General features: G+C 35.9%; 1 protein-coding gene across 2 annotated transcripts; it reads right to left on the reverse strand.

Moving 5' to 3' along the window:
- Positions 1-2217: 2217 nt before the first annotated feature.
- Positions 2218-26867, reverse strand: LOC108164401 (plasma membrane calcium-transporting ATPase 2). 2 transcript variants are annotated; one of them, XM_033394342.1, is made up of 18 exons: positions 26757-26867; positions 21520-21691; positions 21271-21465; positions 20898-21184; positions 20622-20832; positions 20008-20049; positions 18874-19289; positions 18559-18801; positions 18238-18479; positions 17723-18167; positions 17564-17651; positions 17144-17457; positions 16876-17074; positions 16600-16811; positions 16377-16528; positions 13867-14005; positions 11146-11157; positions 2218-3341 (listed from the first exon to the last, which is right to left on the reverse strand). In XM_033394342.1, exons 2-18 carry the CDS (start codon positions 21674-21676, stop codon positions 2889-2891), a joined length of 3807 nt encoding a protein of 1268 aa, XP_033250233.1. In that variant the 5' UTR covers positions 21677-21691; positions 26757-26867; the 3' UTR covers positions 2218-2888. The 2 variants fall into 2 exon arrangements, with proteins under 2 accessions (XP_033250233.1, XP_033250234.1); XM_033394343.1 differs by lacking the exon at positions 20008-20049.
- Positions 26868-27418: the final 551 nt, after the last annotated feature.

Consider the following 27418-nt stretch of genomic DNA (forward strand, 5'->3'; position numbering starts at 1 on the left):
ATACTCAATGGAAGATGTTTCCGAAAGTCGTTTGCTCAGTGAAGTCTGCTTTCGCAGCACCTCTGCCAGCGACGTGTTGGTGTGTTCACCGTAACGGGCGTCAAGACCTTGCCGGAATGCGTTCACCACACGAATCTAAGTACAAATTAATAAAAAGAAAAGAACAACACCAATAACAGTGACAAGAGAGACGGAAACAACAGTATAAGAACAGTTTCGATCAGTCAGACTAAAAATGAAAAGAATCGAATGCAAATGCATAAATTTTGTTTGCGTACATAGATATGCACATACTAACATACAAGTATACATATGTACATAACAAAAAATAACAAACATAATAAACAGCATTTTCTTTCAAATGTGTACATAGTATTGACATACATACATATGCAAATGGAGAGCTAATAGTGGAAGCACACGTACATACATATGTAAGTAATACCCACGCAATGCAATCAGACGGACAAAGCAAAAGCGAAGGCATTCTATCACAGCGCGTGTATGCCATGGATGACCCATTAGAATATCGTGTTTTTTTTTTGCAGGAGATTAGGTAGTTTACAGATAATTTATTTGATCGACCTCCCCCAGAAGCAGGTTTTTCTATTACATTCACAACTTATCTATTCAAAATTCATGCAAAACTACAAGCAAATGTGTGTGTGTATATCAGGTAAATACCAAAAGTATACAAGAGTGCTAGAAAGGAATAATTTGAAAAAGGCCGAAGTGAAATGAAAAACTATGAATTAAGAGCTCAAACAAATACTAATATTGGGGTATTAAAAAAATAAAAAATGATAAAGCAAGCAATGGGTTAAACATAGATAAATCAAATTTTTCGGCGCACCGAAATTTGCATTATCTGTTTTTTAATCTTTCGAGTATGTATATATGTATATAGGTAAAGTTATATATGTATACATAAGTAAAGTTTTCTTAAGCTCTTGAAATTAGTGGACACAAATTGATATTTACTGGACTGCATCTTTAAGCAAATACTACAAAGATTGATAGATAACCGACAACGTAGAACAAGATTGCTCAGTTTCTCTTGCTTAATTTATAGTAAGGTTATAGCTTTAGCATACAGTATACGAGTATTTAGGATCAGACAAGCAGACAAGTGCATACAAGTGTATTATCTGTTTTTTTTTTGGCCAGAGGTTGAGCTTAACGCTTTTTTAAATTGTTTTTGTAATCAAAAATGTTCAATAAAATAAGAAGGGGCTTACAGCTTGATCAGTGTTGCTCTTGCTATATGGGACCGGAATCAAGCGTTCTTGCAATTCTCCGCCTATCACCTTTAATATTGAAGAGAGAAAGAGAGAGAGAGAGAGAGAGAGAGAGAGAGAGAGAGATAGAAAGTGAAATAGAAACAATAAATGGGGAAGAAAAATACAGACACAGGTTGAATTTCAGTTAAGTGTTGCTGCCATAGAAAGTGTTTGCTACAAAGAATTTAATATGAATTATACTAGAATAATGTACATACATATATCTTATGTATCTTTAAATGGATGGTAGGTACTAAATAAGCTTATGTTGAAAATTTAAAAATAGCACTAATTCAATATGTACGAAATAAAGACACAAATGCGGAACATGTTTTGGAATTTCCATGTCTGTACAAGTGTGAGTATATTGTATATTGATGTGAATGTAATAGGGATGGCCTCTGTCTTGGCATAGGGGGAATACTTTACTTAACCGCCCTCACAGTTTGTGCACGTTTTATGGGTACAGGTACATATTGCTACGTACATAATCGTATTCCTTATACGCTAAAAGTTATGCTCTTCACACAGATGTATGCTAGTTCAATGGGCAACAACTAATCCGTTTTTCTATGTATTGGTGTAAGAGGTAATGGAAAGAAGATTAAATTACCGATAAAAAATCCTTCATTGTAAAACCTCCTAATATCATTCTGGAGCAAAAAGCAAAAAAAAGGTTTGCGATTCTTTCAGTATACCCCTAGCCAGTTTTAAATTCGGCAACAGGATAATCCGGAGTCGCATTTAGGCATGTTCTACATATATGTATATGTAGTACTTAGCAACCACCATTAAAAATCCGTGTGTGTATCGTATTCATACAATATGTATAAGTATGTATACCTACCGGAAACGGACAATTGAGGGCCCTTGAAGGATATTGATCATTCATACAAACACTCAAGCCAGACAGACAAAAAATATATGCAAGATCCAGTTAGATGTACAGTAGTTAATAAAACGATTACTAAGTTATTATTATTATTTTTTTTTTACAAATAAACAAGGTAATAGTATAAAAAGCATGCTTAAATATTCTAGAACGTATAAAGTATTTTACTGTTAGATTGCATAATTATCTGGATACTGCAGACTCAGGGATTCTCTGAATTGGATGAGCAAAGCGCATGGGTATAGCAAGCGAGACAAAACGTGAATTACACGTATGTTTGTACTAATGCACTAAACTACCTGTAAGCTAATTAAATATTTGTTTTGGACTTATACGGTCGTTCCAACGCATTAATAGCTGGTTTCGTTTACTTCCAATCTTTCGATAAAAAAAATCGGTAAATTTGCATTTGATTGTCGTAATTTTATACTGGACGAACCGAATTGAATTTCGCATATGTATACATATGTAAGCCCCAAGAGAATAAATAAATAGGTTATTGGGATCGAAAAATGCACGAAAAACAAAGTATTTAAAAAATAAGCTAATACAGATAATAAGAACGAGCATTTTTAGACTATTGCAACACTGTTAGGGTTCAGGTTCAGAGTGTCATGGTCAGTCGGATTTGGGATTCGGTTCGAGAATAGGTTTGCCGATACCAATTCAAATTCAAATACGTGTTTGACTGACAGCCGCTGAAACAAGTAAGATTATTAAATTCGTGTCTCATTCTGTCCGTTCGAATGGTGCGTTTCATTGTGATTACTCCGCACTTGCTGTTGCAAAGTGTGAGCTATTTCGGAGAAACCTGGGGATATGGCAGGGACACGCGTAGATTGTGTGGTGGAGACCGGGCCGGATATGTTTATGGATGTAGTACGTCCATTGTGCAAAGTTCGATGCTGCTGCGGGTCTTCGTCAATATAAGATATGTCCAACGGCAGCGGGACGCTGGTCAGATTCTGTTGAGGCTGCGGCGGTGGTTGTTGCTGCTGTTGATGTTGGTGCTTGTTGTAATTTGGGCTCAGAAGATTGAAATTGTACAATGGATGGCCCCCGCCCACTGGCACGCCTGTCCGAGGACTGCGTAAGCTATGCAAGCTGTGCATCGATCGGCGTTCGTTTAGGTCTTCCAAGGTCGATCGGAAAGCACGAATCACGCGCAACTGAAACAAATGAAATTAGACAACAAACGAACAGAAACAGAAACGTAAAGAAAACTACCAACGCAATAGCAATGCAGTCAATACATACGTACTTATTAACTTTAGTACATATATACATACATACATAAAACATCAATTACGCACAGTAAAGGGAATTAATAATTAAATAAAAAATCAAAATAGAAATAAAATGCAGACTTAACGTAAGCTCTTAACTAAAATCAGATCAGTCTCGAAAAATTTTAAACTAATTAAATCACTGCAAAGTGCATCGCTGCATCGCCAGAAAAAGCTGTACCACGGAGTTAAAATTACGCATACTCGTACGTGCAGAGCTGAAGCGTCATGCGGGTGCGGGATTTTTCTGTTCGTTCATTGGACACGGACATTTGAAATAATGAAACTTTGGACGATGCGGACGAACGAGTGTTATAAATTTTCTGGAAGCTTTACCAATCATAATATGTATATTTGTAACTCACTATTGGCCACAGATACTAGATACGGGCTTTAAACAGCATTAAGCTAATCTGTGAGGTATAACTATCTTTGCATTCTTCCCTAAAAATGTATGCATGCTACTGCAGAAGAAAACTCTTTTAGGATTAGTTGGGTTTAGTAGAAGAAGCTGGGTAACACCGTAATATATGTACATATGTTAAGAAAAATAAACAAAAACTCTGTCTTCGGACTGCCGAATATTTCGTAACTTTGCAAAACGTTTGGATTTTACTCGTACAGCATAGTGGAGATATTTCGTGCTTTTTTAATCGGAAATACATATTTATACCTTATACATAATATTGGAATCACAGTATATTCTCATATAGGTATTTTAAAAATATTCCGTGATGTGCTGTCTTATGACAGTTACATATTTTAAATTTATTTTTGCAAGGATATGAGTATAAAATGCGTACTTCCAAAAATATATTTAAAAAAATAATAATAATGTGTTATGCTGAAAAATATAACATTTTCAACACTAGTTTTAAATTCAGCCGAATCAAATATCGAAATTAGATGGAATGAGAGAAACTCACCAACCTGCAGTTACCACTAAGGTCCCTTGAACTATGTCTGTGTCTACTTACCTAAAATATTGCTTTCGAAAAATAACAAGTGAGCTACAGAAATGTATGAAATGCCCATATATGAATACATATATGTAGGAAGAAACAATATACATATATTGACAAAATTGGTGACAACTAAGTAGATAACTGTGTCGGTAGATAACATACTAAACAAATAAAGCGAATTCAGATATTTGGCCTAATCATCGGTTGTTTTACAGACACAAATATTCAGTCATTCATCCAACATATGTACATACATATAAAACTATGTCCTTTGTCCTTTGTAAACTGTCTCAGGAAAGAGGCTAAGCAGTCCATAAATGTAATTCTGATTTAAATAAAACTAACGCACAGATAGGTACCGAAGACACATGTAGATACATTTGATGCATGTACATAACTCTTACACCCCCATGTTGATTGATTAATTTATCGCTTTGTTGCTTATAAATAAATTGTACTGAGGGGAAATAGCCTCCCCGGAAACAGTGGTGAGAAGGTCCAGTGCTCTCAATTAAGACACATTATCTCTGGTATCGGAGTCTGTGCAGTCGGACGGGTGGGGACGGTGGGGCTGTGTACGTGCTGCAAGATAGGGAGGGACAGTACGGGGCTACTCACTATGCTGAAAAAGTAGTCAACTATTTAGGGACACCATTTATTACTATGTATTTTTATCGACGTGCACAATGGTTCGTTCTTATACAGAGAAATAAAAATATAGTTACGTACGTTTGAATGCTTACAGGAAATAGAGAGCTGGACTTTTTTGTGTTGTAGGTAGTAGTAGAAGATAGTACAGTAGATATCAGAGTAAGAGAAAGAGTACGTAACATACATAATGTGGAGCGTAGCAGAAGACCCTTGTACGTTGTTGTGATGGTTGCTGTTGATGTTGTTTGTTGTAGTAGAAAGTAGTAATAGTAGTTGTTGATGGAAACTGTTTTTGTTTTGTGGTTTTATTGTGGTGCCAATATTATTTTTTCATTTCTTTTGCAGAACTATTCAGATCCAATTTATTAAAGTTTAGAATCTATACACTGAAGAAATTTCTACCGCGCGTTGTTACCATCCATGACATAATTGTGAAGGAAAATTGGCGTGTATGTTAACATATCATAAGTATGGGGATTTTGGTTATTGATGCATTTTTGTTCAGTTTTTAAAGTTATGCATACATACATATGTATATAAGAATGTATATATGCATATACATATTTTGTTGCCCCTTTTTTTAATAATTTTTTTAAATTATAAAAATTTATAATCGCTGCAAATCCTAGCTAAGTACGTATAAATCTACGAGTACATCAGTTTTTGATTTGGTTCTGTTCAATAGTAGCTGGGTACTGGCTAATTCTGCATTTGCTACCTTAAATATTATTTGCATCTTTACGTCTACCTCCATGTTCTCACTAAGTACCATCGCCGCCTATTTATATTCAGCTACGTTTATAACATTGTTATTATTGGGTATATTTTTTCTGTGTTCTGTTCCTTTTTAGTTAAGTCCTTTAGAACGCTTTAATTTATTATCAACATACTTATGGATGTTTGAATGAAATGATACACACAATTTTAATTTCGTACATTTTAGAGTCCCTGTGTAAATTTGAGTGTACGAGTGTGTCGAGTGCGAGTATAACTGCAGGTTAGTTTAGTATTTATATAACGTTTATGTAGAACGGTTGCTGATTTTATTGCAATTGTCAATTACACTTCAGTCTCTCGAATTGGTTCCGCCGGCTTTAAAATTACAAAAATTAACAACAAATATCTCATAATTACTTTAGAAAAAAATCATTTCAAATCAATTGAAAGCACTCAATCAATAGTTATAATAAAAATTAAAATGTTAAAGTAAAATTTTTAAATCAAATTCAAATGATGCAAGATGTTTCGATACATGTGTACGAGTATATGTATGTGTGTCTCTATTTCATTGGGTTAAAAACAGATAATACAAAATCGTCTGTAGTCACAGTTTCAAGAAAATCCTATACGAATTATATATAGTAATCAGAAAATAACAAAAGAGTAGGCTAACTTCGGGATCCAAAGACTTCGATACCCTTGCAGACTGACCGATCGACTATCTATGGATAAAACACACATAAGCTACAGTTCAACATGTACATTTGTTCCAATTGTCTTAACCAAATTTCTTTTCGCTCAACAAATGCACCTGGAGATGCTGATCATACATACATATCATATGTACATATACTCGTATGCTCTACTATGTAGCCAAACCTACCCCCTTTTCTGCGTTTCAGAAACATGCTCAGGTTCGAAGCCACTGCATGGTATAAGCCAGAAGTGTGCAGCGTCACACGCACAGAGTAAAAACATCGTGTGGTTTCGGGCTATTCTCAAAAGGAATAATTTTTCTGCAGGGCTGTGAGTTTCATTTTTCTTCAGCGCAAAATATGATTTTGCACTAAACAAAATGTTCAACAGACTGTCGGATCTTTTTTTATATTTTTAAGTCGAAGCGTATTGTTTTTTTTTTTTATTGAGAAGCGGTATAATGTTAATCATTCCCGCTACAAGGATCTTAGTGGGTTTAACGTTCTGCGAATTTGTTAGAATCAAAAGCTAAATTTATCCAATAGTATTTTAATGTACCCGCTGTTTTTTTATACCCGATACTCAAAATGAGTATTGGGGTATATTAGATTTGTGGTAAAAGCGGATGTGTGTAACGTCCAGAAGGAATCGTTTCCGACCCCATAAAGTATATATATTCTGGATCAGCATCAATAGCCGAGTCGATTGAGCCCTGTCTGTCTTTCCGTCTGTTCGTCTGTCCGTCCGTCCGTCCGTCCGTCCGTCCGTCCGTCCGTCCGTCCGTCTGTCCGCCCCCTTCAGCGCCTAGTGCTCAAAGAATATAAGATCTAGAGCAACGATGTTTTGGATCCAGACTTCTGTGATATGTCACTGCTACAAGTATATTTCAAAGCTTCGCCCCGCCCACTTCCGCCCACACAAAGGACGAAAATCTGTGGCATCTACATTTTTAAAGATACGATAAAACCAAAAACGCAGAATCGTAGAGGATGACTATATGTTCTAGAGTGTAAAATCTCAACCAGATCGTATAATTATTATAGCCAGAATCAAGAAAACAATTTCATTCTTTCTCGCTCTGTCTCTCTCTAACACACAGGTTTCATGGTCGGTTTTGCCAATTGCAAAATGTGAGTTCAAGGATCTCAGAACCTATAAGAGCCAGAGCAACCAAATTTGGTATCCACACTCCTGTGATATCGGACCTTGACCGTTTCGTGTCCAAATTTCACCACACCCCCTTCCGCCCCCGCAAAGGACGAAAATCTGGGGCATCCACAAATCTCAGAGACTATTAAGGCTAGAGTAACCAAATTTGGTATCCGCACTTCTGTTAGATCTCACTATAAAACGTATATCTCAGAATTTCGCCCCACCCCCTTCCGCCCCCACAAAGGACGAAAATCTGTTGCATCCACAATATTGCACATTCGAGAATCATAGATAATGACCATATCTATCATATTGCTGAATCTGGATCAGATCGGAACATTTTTGTAGCCAAAAGCAAGAAATCAATTTTCTGTGGCTACTCAGCGCCCGACGTCACGCTCAGACTGATTTTCTGTCTCTCTCGCACGCACTCTTTGTCGTGTCGTTTAAGATTAGCGGCGTCTGCCGGAGGAGAGCCATACTGACTTAGTATCGGGTATAAATGTAGAGTTGCGGTGTCCGCAGCAACTCACAACAATTTTAGATTTACACAACTACAAAATATAACCCCTATCGAATAATTTCGCCCCATTATTTTAGTCTAAATATCCGCTTAGATAATCGAACTCGAATAGGATCAAGAAATGTTGTTAAATATGTGAAATTGTTTCGATATCGTAGTACCTTAATAGAGTCAAATTAGGTACATGCATACATATGTACATACATATATACAAATATTTTAAACAAACCTACTATAATATATTTCGTCTATGATTTAATCTTTCGTACACACGAAAGAGAATGCCCGAGAATTTCAAAAACATCATACATTGCGTGGGCATGTCGCGGCAAATTGATGCTCGGCTCGAGACTGGGACCAAGAAGTGCAAAAGAGAATGCCATCGCCAAAAACACAAAGTGATTGGCGCCAGAGCGCACGTGTAGACTGACGGGGACTGCTGCGCCGATACTCGCCAAAAACAATATACATTGCGTGTGGCGAGGCAATTGATGCTCAACTCGAGTTTCGTTGATAAGACTTGTTTTGCTAATGCTGTTTTTTATTGTACATGTATACATACTACATGTTGTTCTTGACTTAAATTGCTTGACTCGGTTTAAGAACAGCATTGTCATTTTGGGTTGTCATTTTTTACCCTCAGTGCAAGGGATATTTAGTTGAAATTTTCGAAACTCGTATAGTTATATATACAGAGGTGGTCAAAAGTATTTACACAAAGAGTTTTTTTTCGCAAGTTCAAGTTTAGGAGTTGTTTTTGTTGTTGTTGAAATCAAAATACAAAAAAAAGCTTTACGGGCAAAAAGCTTGATCTACTAGGAATTGGTTGAAAGAAGAATTAGAAAAATAACTGTTAATGGGCTAAAAATAGAAGCATGTGAACTGTTGTCAAAAGTATTTACACAAATTTGCATTGCTTCAGAAGTATTTACACAATGCAAATTAGAGCTTATTCTTAGACTTGGTTTGACTTAGTGCAGTCGTTTTTTCGTTTATTGCAGTTGCAATAAGTAAATTTAATTTAAAATTTAAAATTAACTTAGTAAAATGGTGAAGACAAAGGAGTTGTCTGTTGAAACTCGATCCGAGATCGTTACAAAATTTAAAACCGGGGTTTCAGCGTCGGAACTGGCTAAAACTTACAAAATTTGTAGAAAAACCGTTTATAATCTGGAAAAGAAAAAGGACACGAATGGAAATTTACAGAATTGAAAAAGAAGTGGAAGGAAACAAGCGATGGATGAACGGGAATGTAGACGTTTAATTGGCATAGTCGATAAAAATCCGTCGATAAGCCCAGTTAAATTGTCTGCAGATTCGCAACAATTGATTGGCAAAAAAGTCTGTGATGCTACAATACGTCGGAGATTGAAGGCGATCGACATACGAACGTATACAGTGCGAAAAATAATAGAAATTTCCGAGGCAAATAAAGCAAAACGCCTCTCATTCGCATTGGAATACGTTAAAAAACCAAAGGAGTTTTGGTACAATGTTTTATGGACAGATGAAGTAGCTTTCCAGTTCCAAGGCTCATTCTGTAAAAGATTTATGCATCTACGACAAGCAAAAAAACAAAGTGCAGTGCAACCATTAAACAGATTTGGTGGAGGCACAGTGATGTTCTGGGGGTGCATGTCTTACTACGGATTTGGAGACTTTGTTCCAATAGAAGGCACTCTGAATCAGACCCGGTATCTCGTTATACTGAATGACCATGCTTTTGTGTCTGGTGACAGGCTATTTCCCATCTCCGACTGGATTTTACAGCAAGACAATGCTCCATGCCACAAGGGATCGGCACCTACAAAATTTGTACGAGATCTCAATGTGGCTCTTCTTCCCTGGCCTGCGCAGAGCCCTGATCTCAATATCATAGAACATGTTTGGTCGCTTATTAAAGGACAAAGAACAATTGATAAAAACCGAAAACGCGACGCTACCATCGAGGAAGTAAAGGAAATTTGGTCGAAATTGGAACTTGGATATGCTCGCCACTTAGTGGAATCAGTACCAGCCAGGTTGCAAGCAGTTATTGATGCCAAAGGTGGAATTACAAAATATTAATCATTATTATTATTATTCATCCAACAAATTTAAAAAAAATCATTAAATCATAATAAAAAATTAACTTAAAGTTTTGTGTAAATACTTCTGCAGCATTAAAAATGTGTGTAAATAATTTTGACAACTGATAAGCATCACTTAATTTGCTTCTCCTTATTCGTACAAACAGTTATCTTTTCCAATTATTCTCTCATTCAATTGCTAGTAGATCAATCTTTTTGGCCTAAAAGTTTTTTTTTTAATTATCTTTCAACACAGGAAAAAGTTCCTGAAATTTAACATGCAAAAAAAAACTCGTTGTGTAAATACTTTTGACCACCCCTGTATATATAAGCACAAAACAAAAAAGAAATGGTGTGGCTGCACAAAAGATGTCCACGTGTCAGGTTTTTTGTTTTTTAATTTAATAAAGGCTTGATAGGGACATTTTATTTTCAATAACGATGTATATGATATTATTATAGCCCCCCTTCGAAACAAGCAACCACACTCACACAAAATGATAAAAGATGCTACGATTGAACAATAATGTTTTGTAGACATGTAAAACCATTAAGTATGCCGTATTCCAGAATACTATAAATTTCATTAGTTATGTATTTACAGTAGCCAAAGCAAACAAAACTAGTCAAAAAACACACACAAATGAGTGCTGTACGTATGTTCTTTATAAATAAATGTATGTTGTTTGTAGCGACTCTACTCGATATAGTGAAAGTGGCAGAGAAAAATGCATACATTTGTAGTATACTAAATATACGCGAAAACATTCAACAAAACGTCGATGTCTAGGTGTGCATGTGTGTAATTGAATGGGAATTGAAAATAAATATAATAGGGAGCAGGATGGGTTTTGTTATACAAAAAACACTGTCTAGCTGCCAATACATTAAATCATATAGACAATTCTTACCGGTACTGAAATCTGGTCGTTAGTTGAGTTTGCGCGAGTTTTCAATTATGAAGCACGGTTTTGACGGTTTGGGTTATCAATTCATCAATGTTTATGATGTATGTATTACAAGATTCAGACGTCAGGTTATTGTTTGATTATTTAATTTTTGTTAATGTTTATTTGTATTATTTGTCGATATATTATATGATTTTTATTATAGTAGATACACAATTATTTTTATTGATTATTCGTTCAATCAAACATTCAGGATTGGATTTTAGCATTTTAAAAGGACGAAAAATATGAAATGAATATTATCAATTTGTATAATATTTTAAAGTTTTTTTTGCATAGGTTTGAGGAGACTAGTTAATTGTTATGTAGGTTGCCTTGTAGGTCAGATTTGTAGTATACTCTTTTATAAATCCACAAAATAGTTTCAAATGTTAAAAATGCATAGGATACTGCAAGACCACACATAAATATATTTAGATACATAGTGTGTAATAAAAGGGGTGTAGAGGACCGGAGTTCAGGACTCCTGAAAAACGAGTAAAAACTGGAGTAGGAAGACTACTGTGTATGTACATTTTTACATACAGCCCTCGTACTTTTAAACTTCGGAACGCTGCTTTATACATCGTACTTTTAAACTCAATATGGAGGGATATAGGAAAGAGTATATTTAGTTTCGGTAGTGCCGAAAACAAATACATTTATTTGTTTATATTTGGTAAGATTGTGGAGCTGTACATTGTGTATATAGTAGAATATGCAAAGTATACAGAGAAATGTTTGTTTTCAATAACTGAAATACTAATCATCATCATGAAATACATGCATCTATCAAGGAATTTAAATTTAAATTTTTTAAAGGACTAAACAATAAAGAAATAAAAAATACATACATATGTATAACTGAATCATAAATCAAACCTGAATAAAATAATATAAAATCGATTAAAAAGTTGACAAGTTGGATAGAAAGACATGAAAGTTATCGAAAAATGAAGTAAAGTAAGTAATGCCGAGCAGATATAATCTTTTATAAGTATAACGGATACATTTACTGAAGTCTCAGTTAATGCTAAGCCTTCCTAATGGTGTAAGAGTGTGCTTCAGTGGTTTCTGTCACTCTAGTTGAATACGTGTGTGCGTGTATTAATTCTCCAATCACACAATCTAATCACGTAGTAAATAAAAAATGATTCCTATAGGAGGATGCATTTCTTTGCTGGTCAACTTGAGCCAAATAGTGAGTAAATTGAAATAGTTATGTATGAACAGGCATACATTAATGGTTTATTCTATCTTCACGCACAGTGGGCAATTTCTTTTGGTTTGATTTTATATTTCTTTATGAAAATTGTCGGGATAATCGGGAATCGTATTGTTTATCAGTTATGGAGATGTGCAAAATGCTTAATAAATGGCGGCTTAAAAACTACAAAAGGAAATGTGTAGATCCAGACGTGATCCATCAAAATGTACAAAAAACAGACAGAAACGAGTCAGACGTGGATTCAAAGAGAATGGCAGATAGAGAGAAAGAAAAAAAAGGGGTGGAAGAACAAGAGGGAAAGAGAGCAAGAGAAAGGGCTGTAGATGCAGTGGCTGGTGATCAAATTTGTCTACTGCAACAATAAGCTATACATAAATCGAACTACAAAGTTTTGGAAAGATTATAGTAGTCAAAAGCAACAAGATTGCACAACACAATTTCCAGGCCTACCCTAATCAATAATTTTACCTCAAATCAATAGAGCGGATACAATTTGAAACTTCATTCGCAGCATACATACATGCATACATATGTACATATACAGATGCCTGACTGATACGGGTGCATTTGTATCTATTGTGTTGAAGCTTAAGGAAGTGAATCAAAGACAATCAATTCTTCGGCATGCCGAATCGGAAGATCTCCTTTGAACTTACTCCGCTGGACACACATGTATGGACATGCATGTAAGTTTTACTTTTCAACAAAATTTCCATGCCTAGTTATCACTTCTTTTTTTGTATGTATGTATGTATGTATGTATATTTATCCTATTCTGTCTCCTCTGTCTTGGCCGAAAACCCACCATGTGTCTATGCTGCGCAGTAAGAAATGTACCTACTGACAGAACACATGTACATATGTACATACTAATGAGCACAAAAAATAAGTTAAATAACGAAAATGGCAAATCATAGAACATACAACATATTGTATACCAATTTTTAACAAAAATAACTTAATTAAAGCCAATTAATCAAAAGTTTGATTAATACAAGTCGACTATTTGACTTTTTTTCATTGATTGATCCGTATTATCTGTTGAATATTCTATATCAAATATAACAGAAAATCGAAAGCAGTCGCATTGGTATTCGCCATGCGACCACAATGTATGTTTTTTGGAAAACCAGCCTTAAAACTAAAGTCAAAGACATATGATGTACGTATTTAATATGTCAGCGTCTAAAAAAATCAAAATAAATAAATTATACCTAGGCATCTGTGTAAAATATGAGAATGTTATATGAAAAAGGGCACATAAAATACCCATGTAATGTAAATCAATTTAAATATATGTAAATTTAACGAAAAATCCGTGAATGAATTATAAAAAGCGAAAATTAAATTTATAAATTAAAATATGACTACACACGTTTAAACTCGTTAGTTAATCGAAGAGTAAACTTTAATTTCTCGACACGAATATAAATGGACAAGTGGAAAGTGATACTTACTTGAGTCTGCAAGCGAGTTAGCCCACGAATCCATAGAATCTGTCCAGCTCTCGGCTTCTTATCGGAATCAATTGAGTCGAAGCGTTCCTCGCCTAAATTCATGGCATCTGTGTACTCCTCGGGATGGCCGCGACCCCACCTGAAAATTACATCTATTTTATTGAGGGTATTCAAGAGGTGTCTGGCGGGCCAACAAAAATGCCTAGTATAAAAACCCTAGCTTCATAACGATAATATAATACAGTGATCCGATTTGTATCATATTTGTATGCATATGCACATACATTTCATGTTCATGTTCATGTTAAAAAAATTAAAATGACACCAGTTTCTTTGCATTATCTTTAAAAAACTTTTGCGACCAATCGTTCCAAATTTTGCTGTATTAAATATAATGGTACGATCTTGATAGACAGACAAAGAAACATATGTTCATACATATGTATTTACATGATTAAATACTCGGTTGTTGATGCTTATTAATAATACTTATACTATATATAGTACTTTAGTAACTTTACAAGATTCACGTTGCCTAAAGTTTACTTTTGCAAAAATAAAACAGCTTACATCAAAAAACGTACTGTTGCTCGGTTCAAGGTAACTGGAACCGTGGTCGGCCAAAAAAGCACCGTTTAAACTCCTGTTTTGGTCTTGGGCAGTTTTGGGAAGACTAATTTCCAAAGAAACGAAATGAAAGCCGTACGACAATTCATAATAAGCTTAAGATAAAAGTTTACTAAAATAAAAAAATCTGTCTGACTGAGGGTACAAAAAGAAATTTCAAATGACGCAAGCAGACAGTTACATTCTGCGAAAAGAACATTCCAGCTTTATTAGCAATTGAGAGGTATTAAAATACGATATTTTTTATGGTCTTGGCAGCCGTATCCGCTAAAATTAATTTTTTTAACCGAATACTAACTAAAGAAAATATTCCGAAAATGATAGTAATTTCTTTTTTCTAATTTCTAATATATATATTTATATATATAAATATTCAACCGAAAAACGAACTTTTCTCTGAAGTTAAAAACTATGATATGGATCAATAAATCTCCGTAATCACTCCTAAGTAGAACTCATTCCAAATAAATTGCTCTTTTAGAAAGTACAACATGTTTTAAAGGGTAAGAATTTAATTTCGAATTAGTTTTTATCAACCATATTCACATGACTATGCTCCGAGCCACTATTAAAAGTTTCTAAAACAAAATATTCCCAGCGAACAAACTTAAATCTCTGCGCTTGACGAAAAAACATTTACCACCAGGGTGTGTAGAAATTATAAGAACACGTTGGACATCACGTATCCCTCTAGAATTGATCTATATTTACAATCAATTTTAAAATCGGAAAGAAAAAACATGTTTTTCTGTGTTAAACCGGGGAACTATTGAACCATTGGTTTGGTATATGTACATTTTGTAAATCAAAAATTGAATTTTTGGACGAGCGATTGTTTTAGTGGATTCTTCAAATATTACAAAATATTTATTTACATAAAATGTAAAAAAGCATCAGCACATGTTTGGTTTGGCAGATGCAAGTCAATTTGAAACTTCAGAGAGTGGTGGCAGTACTGACTAGATATTCATAAATATATATGTAAAAAAATAGGTACGAGAACGTTATACAATATGCTATACAATTTTACATACGAACACGAAAATACAAAAGGGAGACAGACTAATACAAGTATAATACAATACAAGGGAAAATCGTCATGTAATCAATTTTGACTTTGGGACTTAAAAACCACCAAAATGTCTGATATTTCATTAATTTCAAAAACTTAAACATACTTACATATTGGGCAATTGCTTACAGGAATTTAAGTGAACAGACTACGCGTACCTTTCATCGTATACTGCCTGCATATATTTTTTAGAACATTTACTGTACATACATAAATGTTTTGTCAGCTTAGTATTAAGCTAAAAGTAAACGTGTTAATGCCTTAAAATACTTATTTAACAAAAATATTAAATGTAAATGTTTGAATAGAATCGCCGATTTTTGAATACTTTTATTGTGTAAAATCTAAAATACTGAAGCATAATACATAAATATACATGATATACCTTAAATAGTTATATTCGTAACGATTCCAACGTGAACAGAAACGAAAAAATAAATACAATATAGAATACGTATTCCAATATAGCTAAGGCTGAGCCAAAGGCAAAGAAGCAGTCCAACTTCCAAAAATCTCTATTGCGAGCGATAGCTAAATAACAAATTTTACCTAAGCACGGCACTGTTTCGATTAATTAATCTACATCATACTCGTACATAGGTAATGATGTTGACGGATTCTCAGGTTAGGTATTTGTGCTGAAGTCATTTTCTTGATCCGTTCGGTTTCCTAATTCTTATTCAAGTGGAGTGGCTTTGCACATATGCACTTACATCTGTGCATATATGGAATTATCTAACTTTTTAAGCCGAGGTCCATTGAAAAGCGTGTGTTGGTCTTATAAGCTTTATAACAAGGAACATTTACTCACGATAGTATTTTGGGCAATTTTCTCGTAGGCACAGAGGTAATTAGTTGTCCCCAAACAAGTGTACCGATTCCAAAAAATACACACCAGAGCCATTGGTCTAGCGATAGAGCTCTTGTTGAGAAAGCCATTTTTCCATATTGAATGATTAGAACCTTACAGTGAATAGATTAACCAGTTAACGATTTCACATATACATATCCAACAATTAGACAATACGACATACCTGCGATATCATAGTGAATATCCAAATAGTGTAGAATATGGGATTCGTCAAAAGTCCCTCAATGACGTTGCGCTGCCCATGGATTTTTCTGGCATTTATTTCATTGAAAAGGGTCATCATGACAAACGTATTGAAAATAATGGTAAAGTGCTGTGTTGGGCCAGCGTTAAGCTCTTGGCCGCGACCGGATTCAATATCGAGTATCAAATCGCCTACAATTAGTTTAACAAATTAGTCAAAGATCTATACATATTATGTATATAGAGTATAACTCACCAACGAAGAGCAGCGAAAATATTATAAACAGCTGATAAAGTGCCTGGCCCAAAATGTTTTTCATCATTGTGCGGGAAATTAAGGGTTTTGTTCGACCATATGGTTTACGGAGTAATAGATCTGGTGTCGGAAGCTCAGTGGCCAAGGCAAGCGATGCTAATGTATCCATTATGAGGTTAACCCACAACATTTGCACTGCCTAGAATGAATGATTGGATGGAGTTTAGCTTAGAGTTTATTGCCAGGACAGTTCTTTACAAAGACATACTTTGAGAGGGGAATCCTGCACAGCGCAGGCGCCAATAAATGCAACAATAACAGCGACCACGTTGACTGTCAACTGAAACTGCAAGAACTTCGCTATGGAGTCATAGACATTCCGGCCCCACATCACAGCCTTGACAATACTGCTGAAATTGTCGTCGGTTAGTATGATATCAGAGGCTTCCTTGGCAACGTCTGTGCCAGCGATACCCATGGCAAAGCCCACATCGGCCTTTTTTAGAGCTGGACCGTCATTAGTTCCATCGCCTGTCACAGCAACCACTTCACGATTCTCACTTACTGCGCTGTCAATGATACCTATAAAGCAATTGAAGTTCTATTTGTGATAAAGCAGAACTCGTATCTACTGTAAGCTACTCGGAATTCCAATTGGCATGGACTTTTTTTCGACTGTTGTACATACCTTTAACCAATGTATATTTGTCAGTGGGAGATGAGCGGGCCAAAACGCGTAATTTGGGCCACACTTTGTCTATAAGATGTTGTTGAATCTGTGCGGATGAACAAATTAGTTGTTTAATTTCGAGGGTCAGAGGCAGAGGCGTAGAAGGGCAACACTTACATCGCCATTGGTATCCCGAATGCGCCGGTTGAACTCTTTGCCTTCCAGAATGAGAAAGTCATCGTTGGGACGCAAGATACCGCATTTGCTGGCAATTGAGCGTGCCGTATTGATATTGTCTCCGGTAACCATACGGACAGTAATGCCAGCACGCTGGCACTTGCGGATGGCGTCCGGGACTTCGGGACGCACTGGATCTTCAATGCCAACGACGCAAAGGCAGGTAAGATTTGCCATGATGTTTTCCTCATCGTCCCAGTTTGGTTCGCCATCAATGTGGACTTCGTTCAAAGCTGCTTTCCCAGGCACAAAGTCTCGATAGGCAACAGATATGGTGCGCAGACCATCGCATGCCATTGGCTCAATGACTTCGCGTATCAATCTCTCCTGCATGTCCCTTGTAAACTTCTCCAAGGTGCCCTCGTGGCCGTAAATAAAAGCACATCTGTAGACAAAAAAAAAATTATAGCAAACTGACCGAATTAGCTAGCCGAAGCTAGCCGAATTATACACACTTTTTCATGATAATTTCTGAGGCGCCTTTCGTGTACAACCGATAGCCACCATTGGGTCGAGGTATCACAGTTCCCATGCTCTTGCGAACCGAATTAAATGTATAGACGCGCGTGAATTTATCCTCTGGGATTTCGTCCCGAATAGACTGATACTTGACTCCCAGTGCCTGGACAAAGCCCAAGAGAGAGCACTCAGTTTTGTTGCCAACCTGAATCGGTAGGTCGCCAGGGTTTTTTCCGCCCTTTTTACAAAAGAAGAACACACCCAATTTACAGTGGATCATTTACAGAAAATCATTAGTAAAGAATATAGATAATTACCATGATATTTGAAGTGTATGCCGAGTTGACTGATATCCCCATTGTGATCAAATTTCCCACGTGCTGTGGTATATCGCTGAGTGTGGGCAAGACCTTGCATAGTTTTTCACATATATAGGATTGCACCACGGTCATGCGATTGGTTGTAAGTGTGCCAGTCTTATCTGAGCAAATGGCAGTGGCATTGCCCATAGTTTCGCAAGCATCCAAGTGACGAACCAGGTTGTTGTCCTTCATCATTTTCTATTGACACGAGAAAAGAATAGAAGACAGTTGTGAAACGAGTACATGTGTTTGATGTGACATCCAACTGACCTTGACCGAGTAGGCCAGAGACAGGGTTACAGCCAGGGGGAGTCCTTCGGGCACCGCAACTACTAATACTGTGACACCAATTATCAAATGCTTCACTAGGTTATTGGCATAGGTGTTCTTCCAAGGCTTCTCGTCAATTACAAACGTTTTAATGCAGAATTGAATTATCAAAATTATAACCGTCAGCACGGCAATGGTTGAGCCAGCGTAGCCGATCTGTATAGCTAGTTTCGTCAGCTTGGCCTGCAGCACAGACTTTTCCTTCTTGTGTCCTGTTTCAGCGGGTGCGGATGTCGAGGATGATTGCGGCACATGGTTTCCATCTGACTCGGACTTGGTTCCCTCGCTGACTGGCTGTCGCTGCGACGACGCTTGGGTTTGGGTCCCCTTCATTGGGGTTCGACCATCGCTTTCACCTGCGTGGTCCGCAAATAAGTATTATGTTCAATTATTTACTACATAGCTTCTATCACATACAACTTTACGGATAAATGACTGATAAACAGGCTTACTGTACAGTATACTCATCTGCTTTCAAATCGTGTAATAAGTAATTTTTGCAATATAGCAAGAGCTTTGGCAAAGTATCGGACTGGGGTGGGGTAACGGACGTCCATATGTATATACAGTGATGGCGAAAATAAATCCGGTTTCAGGTGTAGTTTTGAAATGCTCTCAAGTTTAGCATATTCAATTCTATTCTTAATACAAAAGAATACCTACGAGACAGAGACAGTCTTAGCATTCTGTATGCACTGTCAATATCAACGATTAAATATTGGATGGAGCCAAGATCCTAGATCGTCTTGGACGATCGATTAGTAGTGTGGTTGCGCGTATTGCATGTAGATTTTATATTTTCCAAAGCTAAGAAGGGGCTTGGTTAAAGATGATTTCGCTCAACTAAGCTCGTCTCTGAGGCAGAAAGTGATATTTTCTCGTTTTGCCGACTACTTTAATCATGCTTCGTAAATAAGCAGATTAGGCACTTTTTTGGCAGTAAAGATTTCACTTAAGATACATATGTACATGTATATGTATATAGGGCATATAGGGAACCTTATCACTGTATATACATATGAGGTAAGATTACAAACAAAATCATAACACGAAGATAATTACGAAGTGATTCACCTGTCAGACTCTTGTTTGCTTGTTTGCTGGCCTTTTTAGCTTCTGAATATCAATAGTGATTTGCATGTCGTTTAGTTATTATTCCATTTTAGTCAATTCGATTAATTTTATTTGGGGTTTATTAGATTTGTATTTTTGTTGGGTTTTTGTTTATTGTTTTGCCCGAGTCGAGATCGAGGTTTTAATTTGGTACAGGTACATTGGTTGGTAGATTGGTTTATTGGTTGATTGATTGGTCGGTTGGTTGGTTGGTTGATTGGGGTAGATGGAGGAGTTCAATGATGGATCAATCAATTCACATCATGCAATTCGCAATTCGTATGACAATTGGAATATGAAAAAATAGGAACAACGAAAAATAAATAAATAATAAATATATGTATAATATAAATATTTGTAGCAGTTTAGTGAGATAGGTTTTACTATAGCTAATTCAAATGTTTAGCAATTTCCACAAGATTTATGACGTGTTTTACACTAACATACTAGTACATTCATACATCAAATGATTGGTTTGGAATTGAAGTTATAGCCAGATTTATCACATTTACCTTTCTCAATCACTGTCGATCTTATATGAAATACTATTGTGACATATGTTTTGTGATACATACCCTTCTTCATCTTTTTGATTTCAGCTTCCTGCTCATCGACAGCGGCTCCAAGGAGTGTAAAAATAATACCCGCTTGAGAGTTGACACCAACAGCGGTGACAATCATTTTTCCACTGCCTTCCATCACGTGTGTGCCGGATAGAACCATAGGATCAACATCTGGGCCTTTCTTTACATGATCAGATTCACCAGTTAGCGAGGATTCATCAACCTTTATGGACAACACAAGGGCACATTAAAATACATAAAAGAAAATCTAATAGGAAGTAGCCTTACCTTTAGATCATTACTTTGTATAAGGCAACCGTCGGCTGGCAACAGATCGCCATATTTAATCTGTGCAATGTCGCCTACGAGAATATCACCAACCGAAATTTGGCACACTTCACCCCCTCGGATAACCGAAAACTTGTGCTCGCCCTCAATGCGGTTCTGCAAGCCCCGGAACTGTCGTTCTTTTGAGTAATCGTTAAAGGCTGTCACTATCACAACTACAATAACAGATATGAGAATGGCCAAGCCTTCGATCCAGCCATGGTGTTCTTCCTCCTCTTGTAGTACAGCTGTGTCAAAATACATATATAGAATCGTTAGATTCGGCTGCCAGCTGGCAACTGCCACAGGTGGGATCAAGAAATCCAACACTTACGTGCTTCATCGTCGGCGGGTTTATAAAAAGATAGACCAAGCGATACTAACGCAGCTACCTCTAAAATAATAAGTGTTACATCCTGAAGTGCCTCCCAGACCAGTGTAAGAAAGGTTTTTGGTGGCTTCGGTGGTATTATATTCGAGCCGAATGTCTCGCGTCTGTGCTCTTCGTCAGCCTTCGAGCCACTTAAACCTAAAATGAATATAACGTGAACCTAAGCACAGTGTGTACTATGAAAGTACTTTCCTTCATTCGGAGATGTGTATAACTTTTTGCAGAGTTCGTGAATACCACCAAATTCACCAATCATCGCTACACCTTCCCGTCCGCGATGCTCCATGAGCTCGCGTAATTGCTTAAGTGATATTCCATATTGCGCCGGTCTTCCATCTATGGTGGCCATTTGTTATTGTAGAAACTATAAATGAAACTCGATATATTAACATCATATTAAGACTATTTCCAAATTTATTCCCTGATTGTTGTTTGGGTAAGAGGATAATTAAAAATTAATTTATAAGCTCTTTAGTTTACAAAAAAATTACGACTACAAATTAAAGACGAGCTGGAACATAAAGAGCCGCTCCTAGGTCCGCGGCTTTTCTTTATACCCAGTACTCAGTAAGTAAACATACATATATTTGAGTTTATGATTTATGTAATTTATTCAGAATAGTTTATGTCGTTTGGTGATGCGAAAGAGAAAAATGAATTTTTTGGCAAAAACAAAACTTTTATAAAAATCGGTCGAGCCGTTTGCGAGATTTGTATACATACAAAAGTGTGAGTACATACTCATAATCACTGACTTTAGCCTCCCATAACAGGCAAACGAATAAAGCAAAAGAAACCAAATTTCTGCCCCATATAAATACTTGTATTCTTAACAAATAAACAATAATTACAAGAACGAGTAAAAATTTTTCAAAGAATGAAAAGTAAAAAACCAAAAGAACTCACATGTACTCGGTTTTGCACTTTTTCATAAAAATTAAAGTAAATCATAATATTAATATTTTGCGCATAGACCCATATTAGATAATACTTTTTTAATACGGTTTGGAATGTTCTCTATCAAATTCCCAAAAATATCTTTTGAAATAGGATTGCACTCCGCATCTATACATCCCCAGAGATCGCCTTGGTTAGATGGCGCTGATTCGTAGTGCTCAAGCCGTCGTTTCACGATTGACCGTAGGTTTTCAATCGGATTAAGGTCGGTTCTTTGAGATAACCACTCCAGCAATTTAAAATTTTGATTAACCAGTCAGATCATAATATTTCAATATTTCATATTATTCCTTATTACTATGGTCTGAAGCTGCTTTACATGGTAGCACGTTGGTCCTCTACAAAAAATTTATGTTATTCAGTTCAGAGAGGACTATTTACAACTTCTACAAGCCTAACTTCTTAATTTTCCGGAGAAATGTATTTATCCTGAATTTAACTAACTTGTTTACAAGACAGGAATCCGAAGCAAATTGCGAAAATTTTTCGAGAATGACTGGTTAATCAAAATTTTAAATTGCTTTTTTTCTTTTCTCACACTAACATCAGGCGTTTTATCTCGACAGAGCGCGTGGAAGGCGTTGAATAGCCACTGAAATTTAATTTATTACTTCTGGCTATAATGATCCATTCTAATCCAGATGTCAATCTGCTAGACATCATCATTTTCTAAGATTACGCGTTTTTGGTTTTCGCGTATCTTCAAATTTGTAGATGGCACTCCCCCCCCTTTGTGAGGGGGGACCCAAATTTGGAAATACACTTGCAACAGTAGTCAAATTTGGTTGCTCCAGCTCTAATTGTCTCCGGCATCTAGCATCTAGGCTCTCAGCGGGGCGGACGGACGAACAGACAGACATGGCTATATCGACTCGTCTATTACCAGGCACTACGTATTTAAATACATATACACTACTGGCCAAAATAATAAGTACACGCTTATGAGCTTTCTTTCACGTCCTATAAAAATTTTCTTATAAACATAATTAAAAAATCAAATTTACTTTTAGTTTTCTAACCTACAATAGACTAGAAAAATGTTTATCATAAGCATTTTTCATTTCAAATATATATATTATGACCGATTAAACCTTAAAAACATAAACAAGGGCTGGCCAAAATAATAAGTACAGAAATTCTCCAAAGCGAAAAGCTAAAAGCGTATCAAAATTTTTCCATTTTTTTCTTATAATTTATAATCTGTTACTAGTATCCTATATAGCAACACTTATTTTGGATGACTTCGGGCCATTCTTCTTGGCATACTAGCAATAAGTTTGCGGAAAGTCTCCACTGGAATCTCACACCACGTTTTTTGCACAAATTCTCCACAATTTTTTTTTGATTCGAAAAGCATTTTTACCAATTCGACGTTTTAAGTCACCCCAAAAGGTTTTCAAATGGGTTTAAGTCAAGAGACTGACTTAGCCAAGCCATAACGTTTACATTTTTTCCCGTAAACCAAGCCTTTATAACCTTTGAGGTGTGCTTTGGGTCATTTCCGGTAGAAAGACCCATCTCAAGGGCATGTTTCCCTCAGCATAAGGTTGGATAATGTCTGTCAATATGTTTTTATACCCGAATCGGATCACATGATAGGTTATGCAATGTATCGGCTCAACGCCATGCCAAGAAAAATAGCCCTAGATACCTATACATCGGCCTCCGTTCTTAACCATTTTCTTTGTGTACCGGAAGTCGAATTCTTTGCCTTTGGGTCGATGTATACATCTTCTGGAGTCATTATCAAAAAGAATTATTTTTGTTTCGTCTCTCAATAATATATTATTCCACTTTTAAGACCCATCTGACCCAGACCATGCCAAATGATTTTCAACGACTTTTTGCCTCATCTTCAAATTTTTTACTCAGAGTAAGGGAACTTTTCGACTATACGTCCTGTTAGGTCTGTATATTGAAGTCTCCGACGAACCATCAGACCTGATTTTTCTTTGCCAATTTGAGCGTACATATATGGGCTTGGAAGATATGAACTGATCCTTTTTTGCAAGACTGATGATGCGGGTGTCCGTTGTTTGTAAAGATTTCTTCTTCCATCCTCGATTTTCAATAAGCACTTTAGATATTAAAGCATTCTGAATAAAAAATACCGAACGTCCAGGATTTTTCGCAATTTCCCGGAGAATTTTCCTTTCTTTTTGACGACTTATGGAAACTTCTTTTCTTCAGCAGTACGGCCTATCTAAAGAATTTTTTTTAACTCTCATGTACTTAAATATGAAAGAACTCAATAAAAACCAACAATCCTAGACCAAATCCTTTAAAATTTATAAATAACACCAGTGTACTTATTATTTTGGCCAGACCAAAAATGCTCATCCAACAAAAATTTAAGCATAGAATTTTATAAAGGTGATTCCCCACTTTAATTTTTGATTTAAATATTTGGCAAGACTGTAACCATTCCATATATAAACAATTGGCATCCATACATTTATAAGAATTCAAGCTATACCATAACAAACTAGCACGACACCGATATACTTATTTTTGGCCAGTAGTGTATGAACTTCATGAAAATGCATGGCACATTACAGCGACTGCTATAGGAGATTATGTGTGCACATCACATCCTGTGACAAGATCCAGTTTGCTTAGGGTTTTGAACATACCGAAATATCATGCATTGAAATCATAGCGATCGGAAGCGGGTAAAACGACAACAAATTGTCACCATCGGATCTTTATTATTAATCCGAGAATGAGGAAAACAAGCTGCCAGATGTTGCTGACCTCTATATAGAACACGACCCCTCTCTCCACCCACCTCTCGCTCGCTCCCGCTGGTGATCGTACTCGTTCACACTCTCATTCCCACACCTTGAATGCAAACTACATGCGTATTTCGCCTCTTTTTACTTAATATGTAGATATTTAAACGAAAATAAATTGAGTACCGGGTGTCTGAAGAACAACTACTTAGAGTATATGTATGTAACTTTCAAATCTTTTTAATAAAACGAATTTTTTTTTAATTGCTCGTGAAAACAATTTTTGGGTGCTGGGTGCAGATGGTATTTGCATACCACATAGATATTTTTAAGGTACTGAAGTTACCAAAGTTCTAGCACGAACTATTTCGGACAGTCTCATACTCGTATTTTATTTTGTGTAAAGATAGTGAATGACAAAATGACAACTATCTAGAACGAATTGGAACGATCCGGCTTCGTCTGTTGTGCGATAGCAGAGATATGGTTTTCGTTTAAGATAATGAAGAAGTGTCTCACAATCAGCTGTCTTCCACAATCTAATGACGTCAAACAATACCGGTACTAACTAATTCCGAACGGTAAATACCAGACGAATCAGTGATGAGGTATCTGTATCCAAAAATAGAATTACGTCCTTATGCATATACTAGTTTGTGTATGTATGTATATAAATTAAAGGTAAATAAGTATGTATACTTGTCATTGCTTGTTCAAGCTAAGGCGGAATAAAATTCTTGCAAACGCATGCACGTTTGTACGTATGTACATAATAAATATGTATATCTAAGAACTCTACAGCAGTAAGAAAGGTCAGCTTCGGCCCGGACCGATGATTTATGTAGATATGTACGATTTCAGGTGTAAGTGACATATGGCAAACAGATGGCCATTCCGATCTTTTCTTAAATGGAAATTTATTAAAAGAAATATTCCTAAACCTTTTCTCAAATGTACTTCACGGTTGCAAATATTTTCTTTTCAGCGTTGCATGGTTTCGTAAGGGAATAAAGATATACACATGTATGCGCATATTTGTGAAATGTACATACATATGTATGTATGTACCGTTTATCCGTCTTATATATTATAAATGTATGAATATATACTTAAGCGCGTACACACACAAATTATTATGTACATAGAAAAGAGTACCACGCCTTGTAACAAAAATATACATATGATGTAGAGTCCCGTAATATTGAATGCGTTTTCTTTTGAATTGTGTTTTCTAATCACATGCACATACCAACACACTTAATAAGTTTTCAATTTTGTACAAATTTTTGCACTGAAAAGTGGCGGCAACGCAAAGGACAACACAACCCAGCGATATGTCATCGACACCTCAGACAGAAACTTACGTCATACGTCATGACGTACATGTAAGCGTACCCTGCGTATTTGCAGTGGTATTGGCCACATTGGCATTGGAATAGATATATATATGTATGCATGAATAGATATCCATACATACATATGTACATATGACAAGCCTTTAAACAGATTACCCTTATACACTCGAATATATTGATTCTGATACTAAAAACGTAGCTTCAATTTTATAAATGGACTAGTTGGTTGTATGCGTGGGCGTGGACAAGGGGAGCCACTTGTTTATACGAATATAGATGATATCATATCACATCACATCAAGTTCCGTTCCTGACCGCATTAAACATCTAAACTCCTTGACACATCACGTTTGTAAATTTTTATGTTTTTTAATTATTAACATACACAATAAGATGGGTTTTTTATGTTACACGCCTAAGTAAAAACGCCGCGAAACGGAGTAACTATTTAAATTATAGGAGTCGAGTTGCTATTTTCTTTTTTTAGATTGAGCAGGCCGACCGTCAGAAATATACCGAAACATACCGTCTCATATTAAAAATATACCGTAAATATACTGACGAATTCAAGTTCTATTTTACATATTCCTCGTTTTTGATCTTCCGTGGAATATTACTAGCTAAATAGAACTTTCAGCCATGCTCACATAAGTTTATCCGATTAGTGAATCTATTTTCTAATTGTCTGATTTATTTTAAACACTTGCTTTTATTGCATTTTGCGTAAAAAAAGGTTTAAACGAAATTGGTCAAACAAAAAAAAAAACGAAAGAGGATAGTCGTTCCAATTGCGCAATTTAGAGATTCCGTTGAATAATTCTGTCTAACTAAAACCTTTAGTTTTGCCCACGTAATTTTAGGCCATTGATGAATCAATTTTCTACTTAACTGGCTAATTGTTAGTCCTTGCTTTTGATGTATTTAGGCTAAAATAAGGTTTAAACAATATAGTTCAACAGAAAAAACAGTCGCTTGTACACCCTATTTCGTAAATTTCATATGAAGATAATACGTAATTTATAAAGACCTGTTCTCAAATTGATATGT

This window comes from Drosophila miranda, chromosome 5 (genome assembly GCF_003369915.1).
Source record: "Drosophila miranda strain MSH22 chromosome 5, D.miranda_PacBio2.1, whole genome shotgun sequence".
NCBI classification, from domain to species: Eukaryota; Metazoa; Arthropoda; class Insecta; order Diptera; family Drosophilidae; genus Drosophila; species Drosophila miranda.

What these genes read in the sequence shown, in the direction of transcription:
- LOC108164401 (XM_033394342.1), bottom strand. Translation starts at nt 21,676, where the DNA reads ATGGCCACCATAGATGGAAGACCGGCGCAATATGGAATATCACTTAAG. An exon ending in CATACACTTCAAATATCATG is followed by an intron (nt 18,480 to 18,558) that starts GTAATTATCTAT and finishes TTTTGTAAAAAG; the next exon opens with GGCGGAAAAAACCCTGGCGA. An exon ending in TCAGAAATTATCATGAAAAA is followed by an intron (nt 18,168 to 18,237) that starts GTGTGTATAATT and finishes TTTTGTCTACAG; the next exon opens with ATGTGCTTTTATTTACGGCC.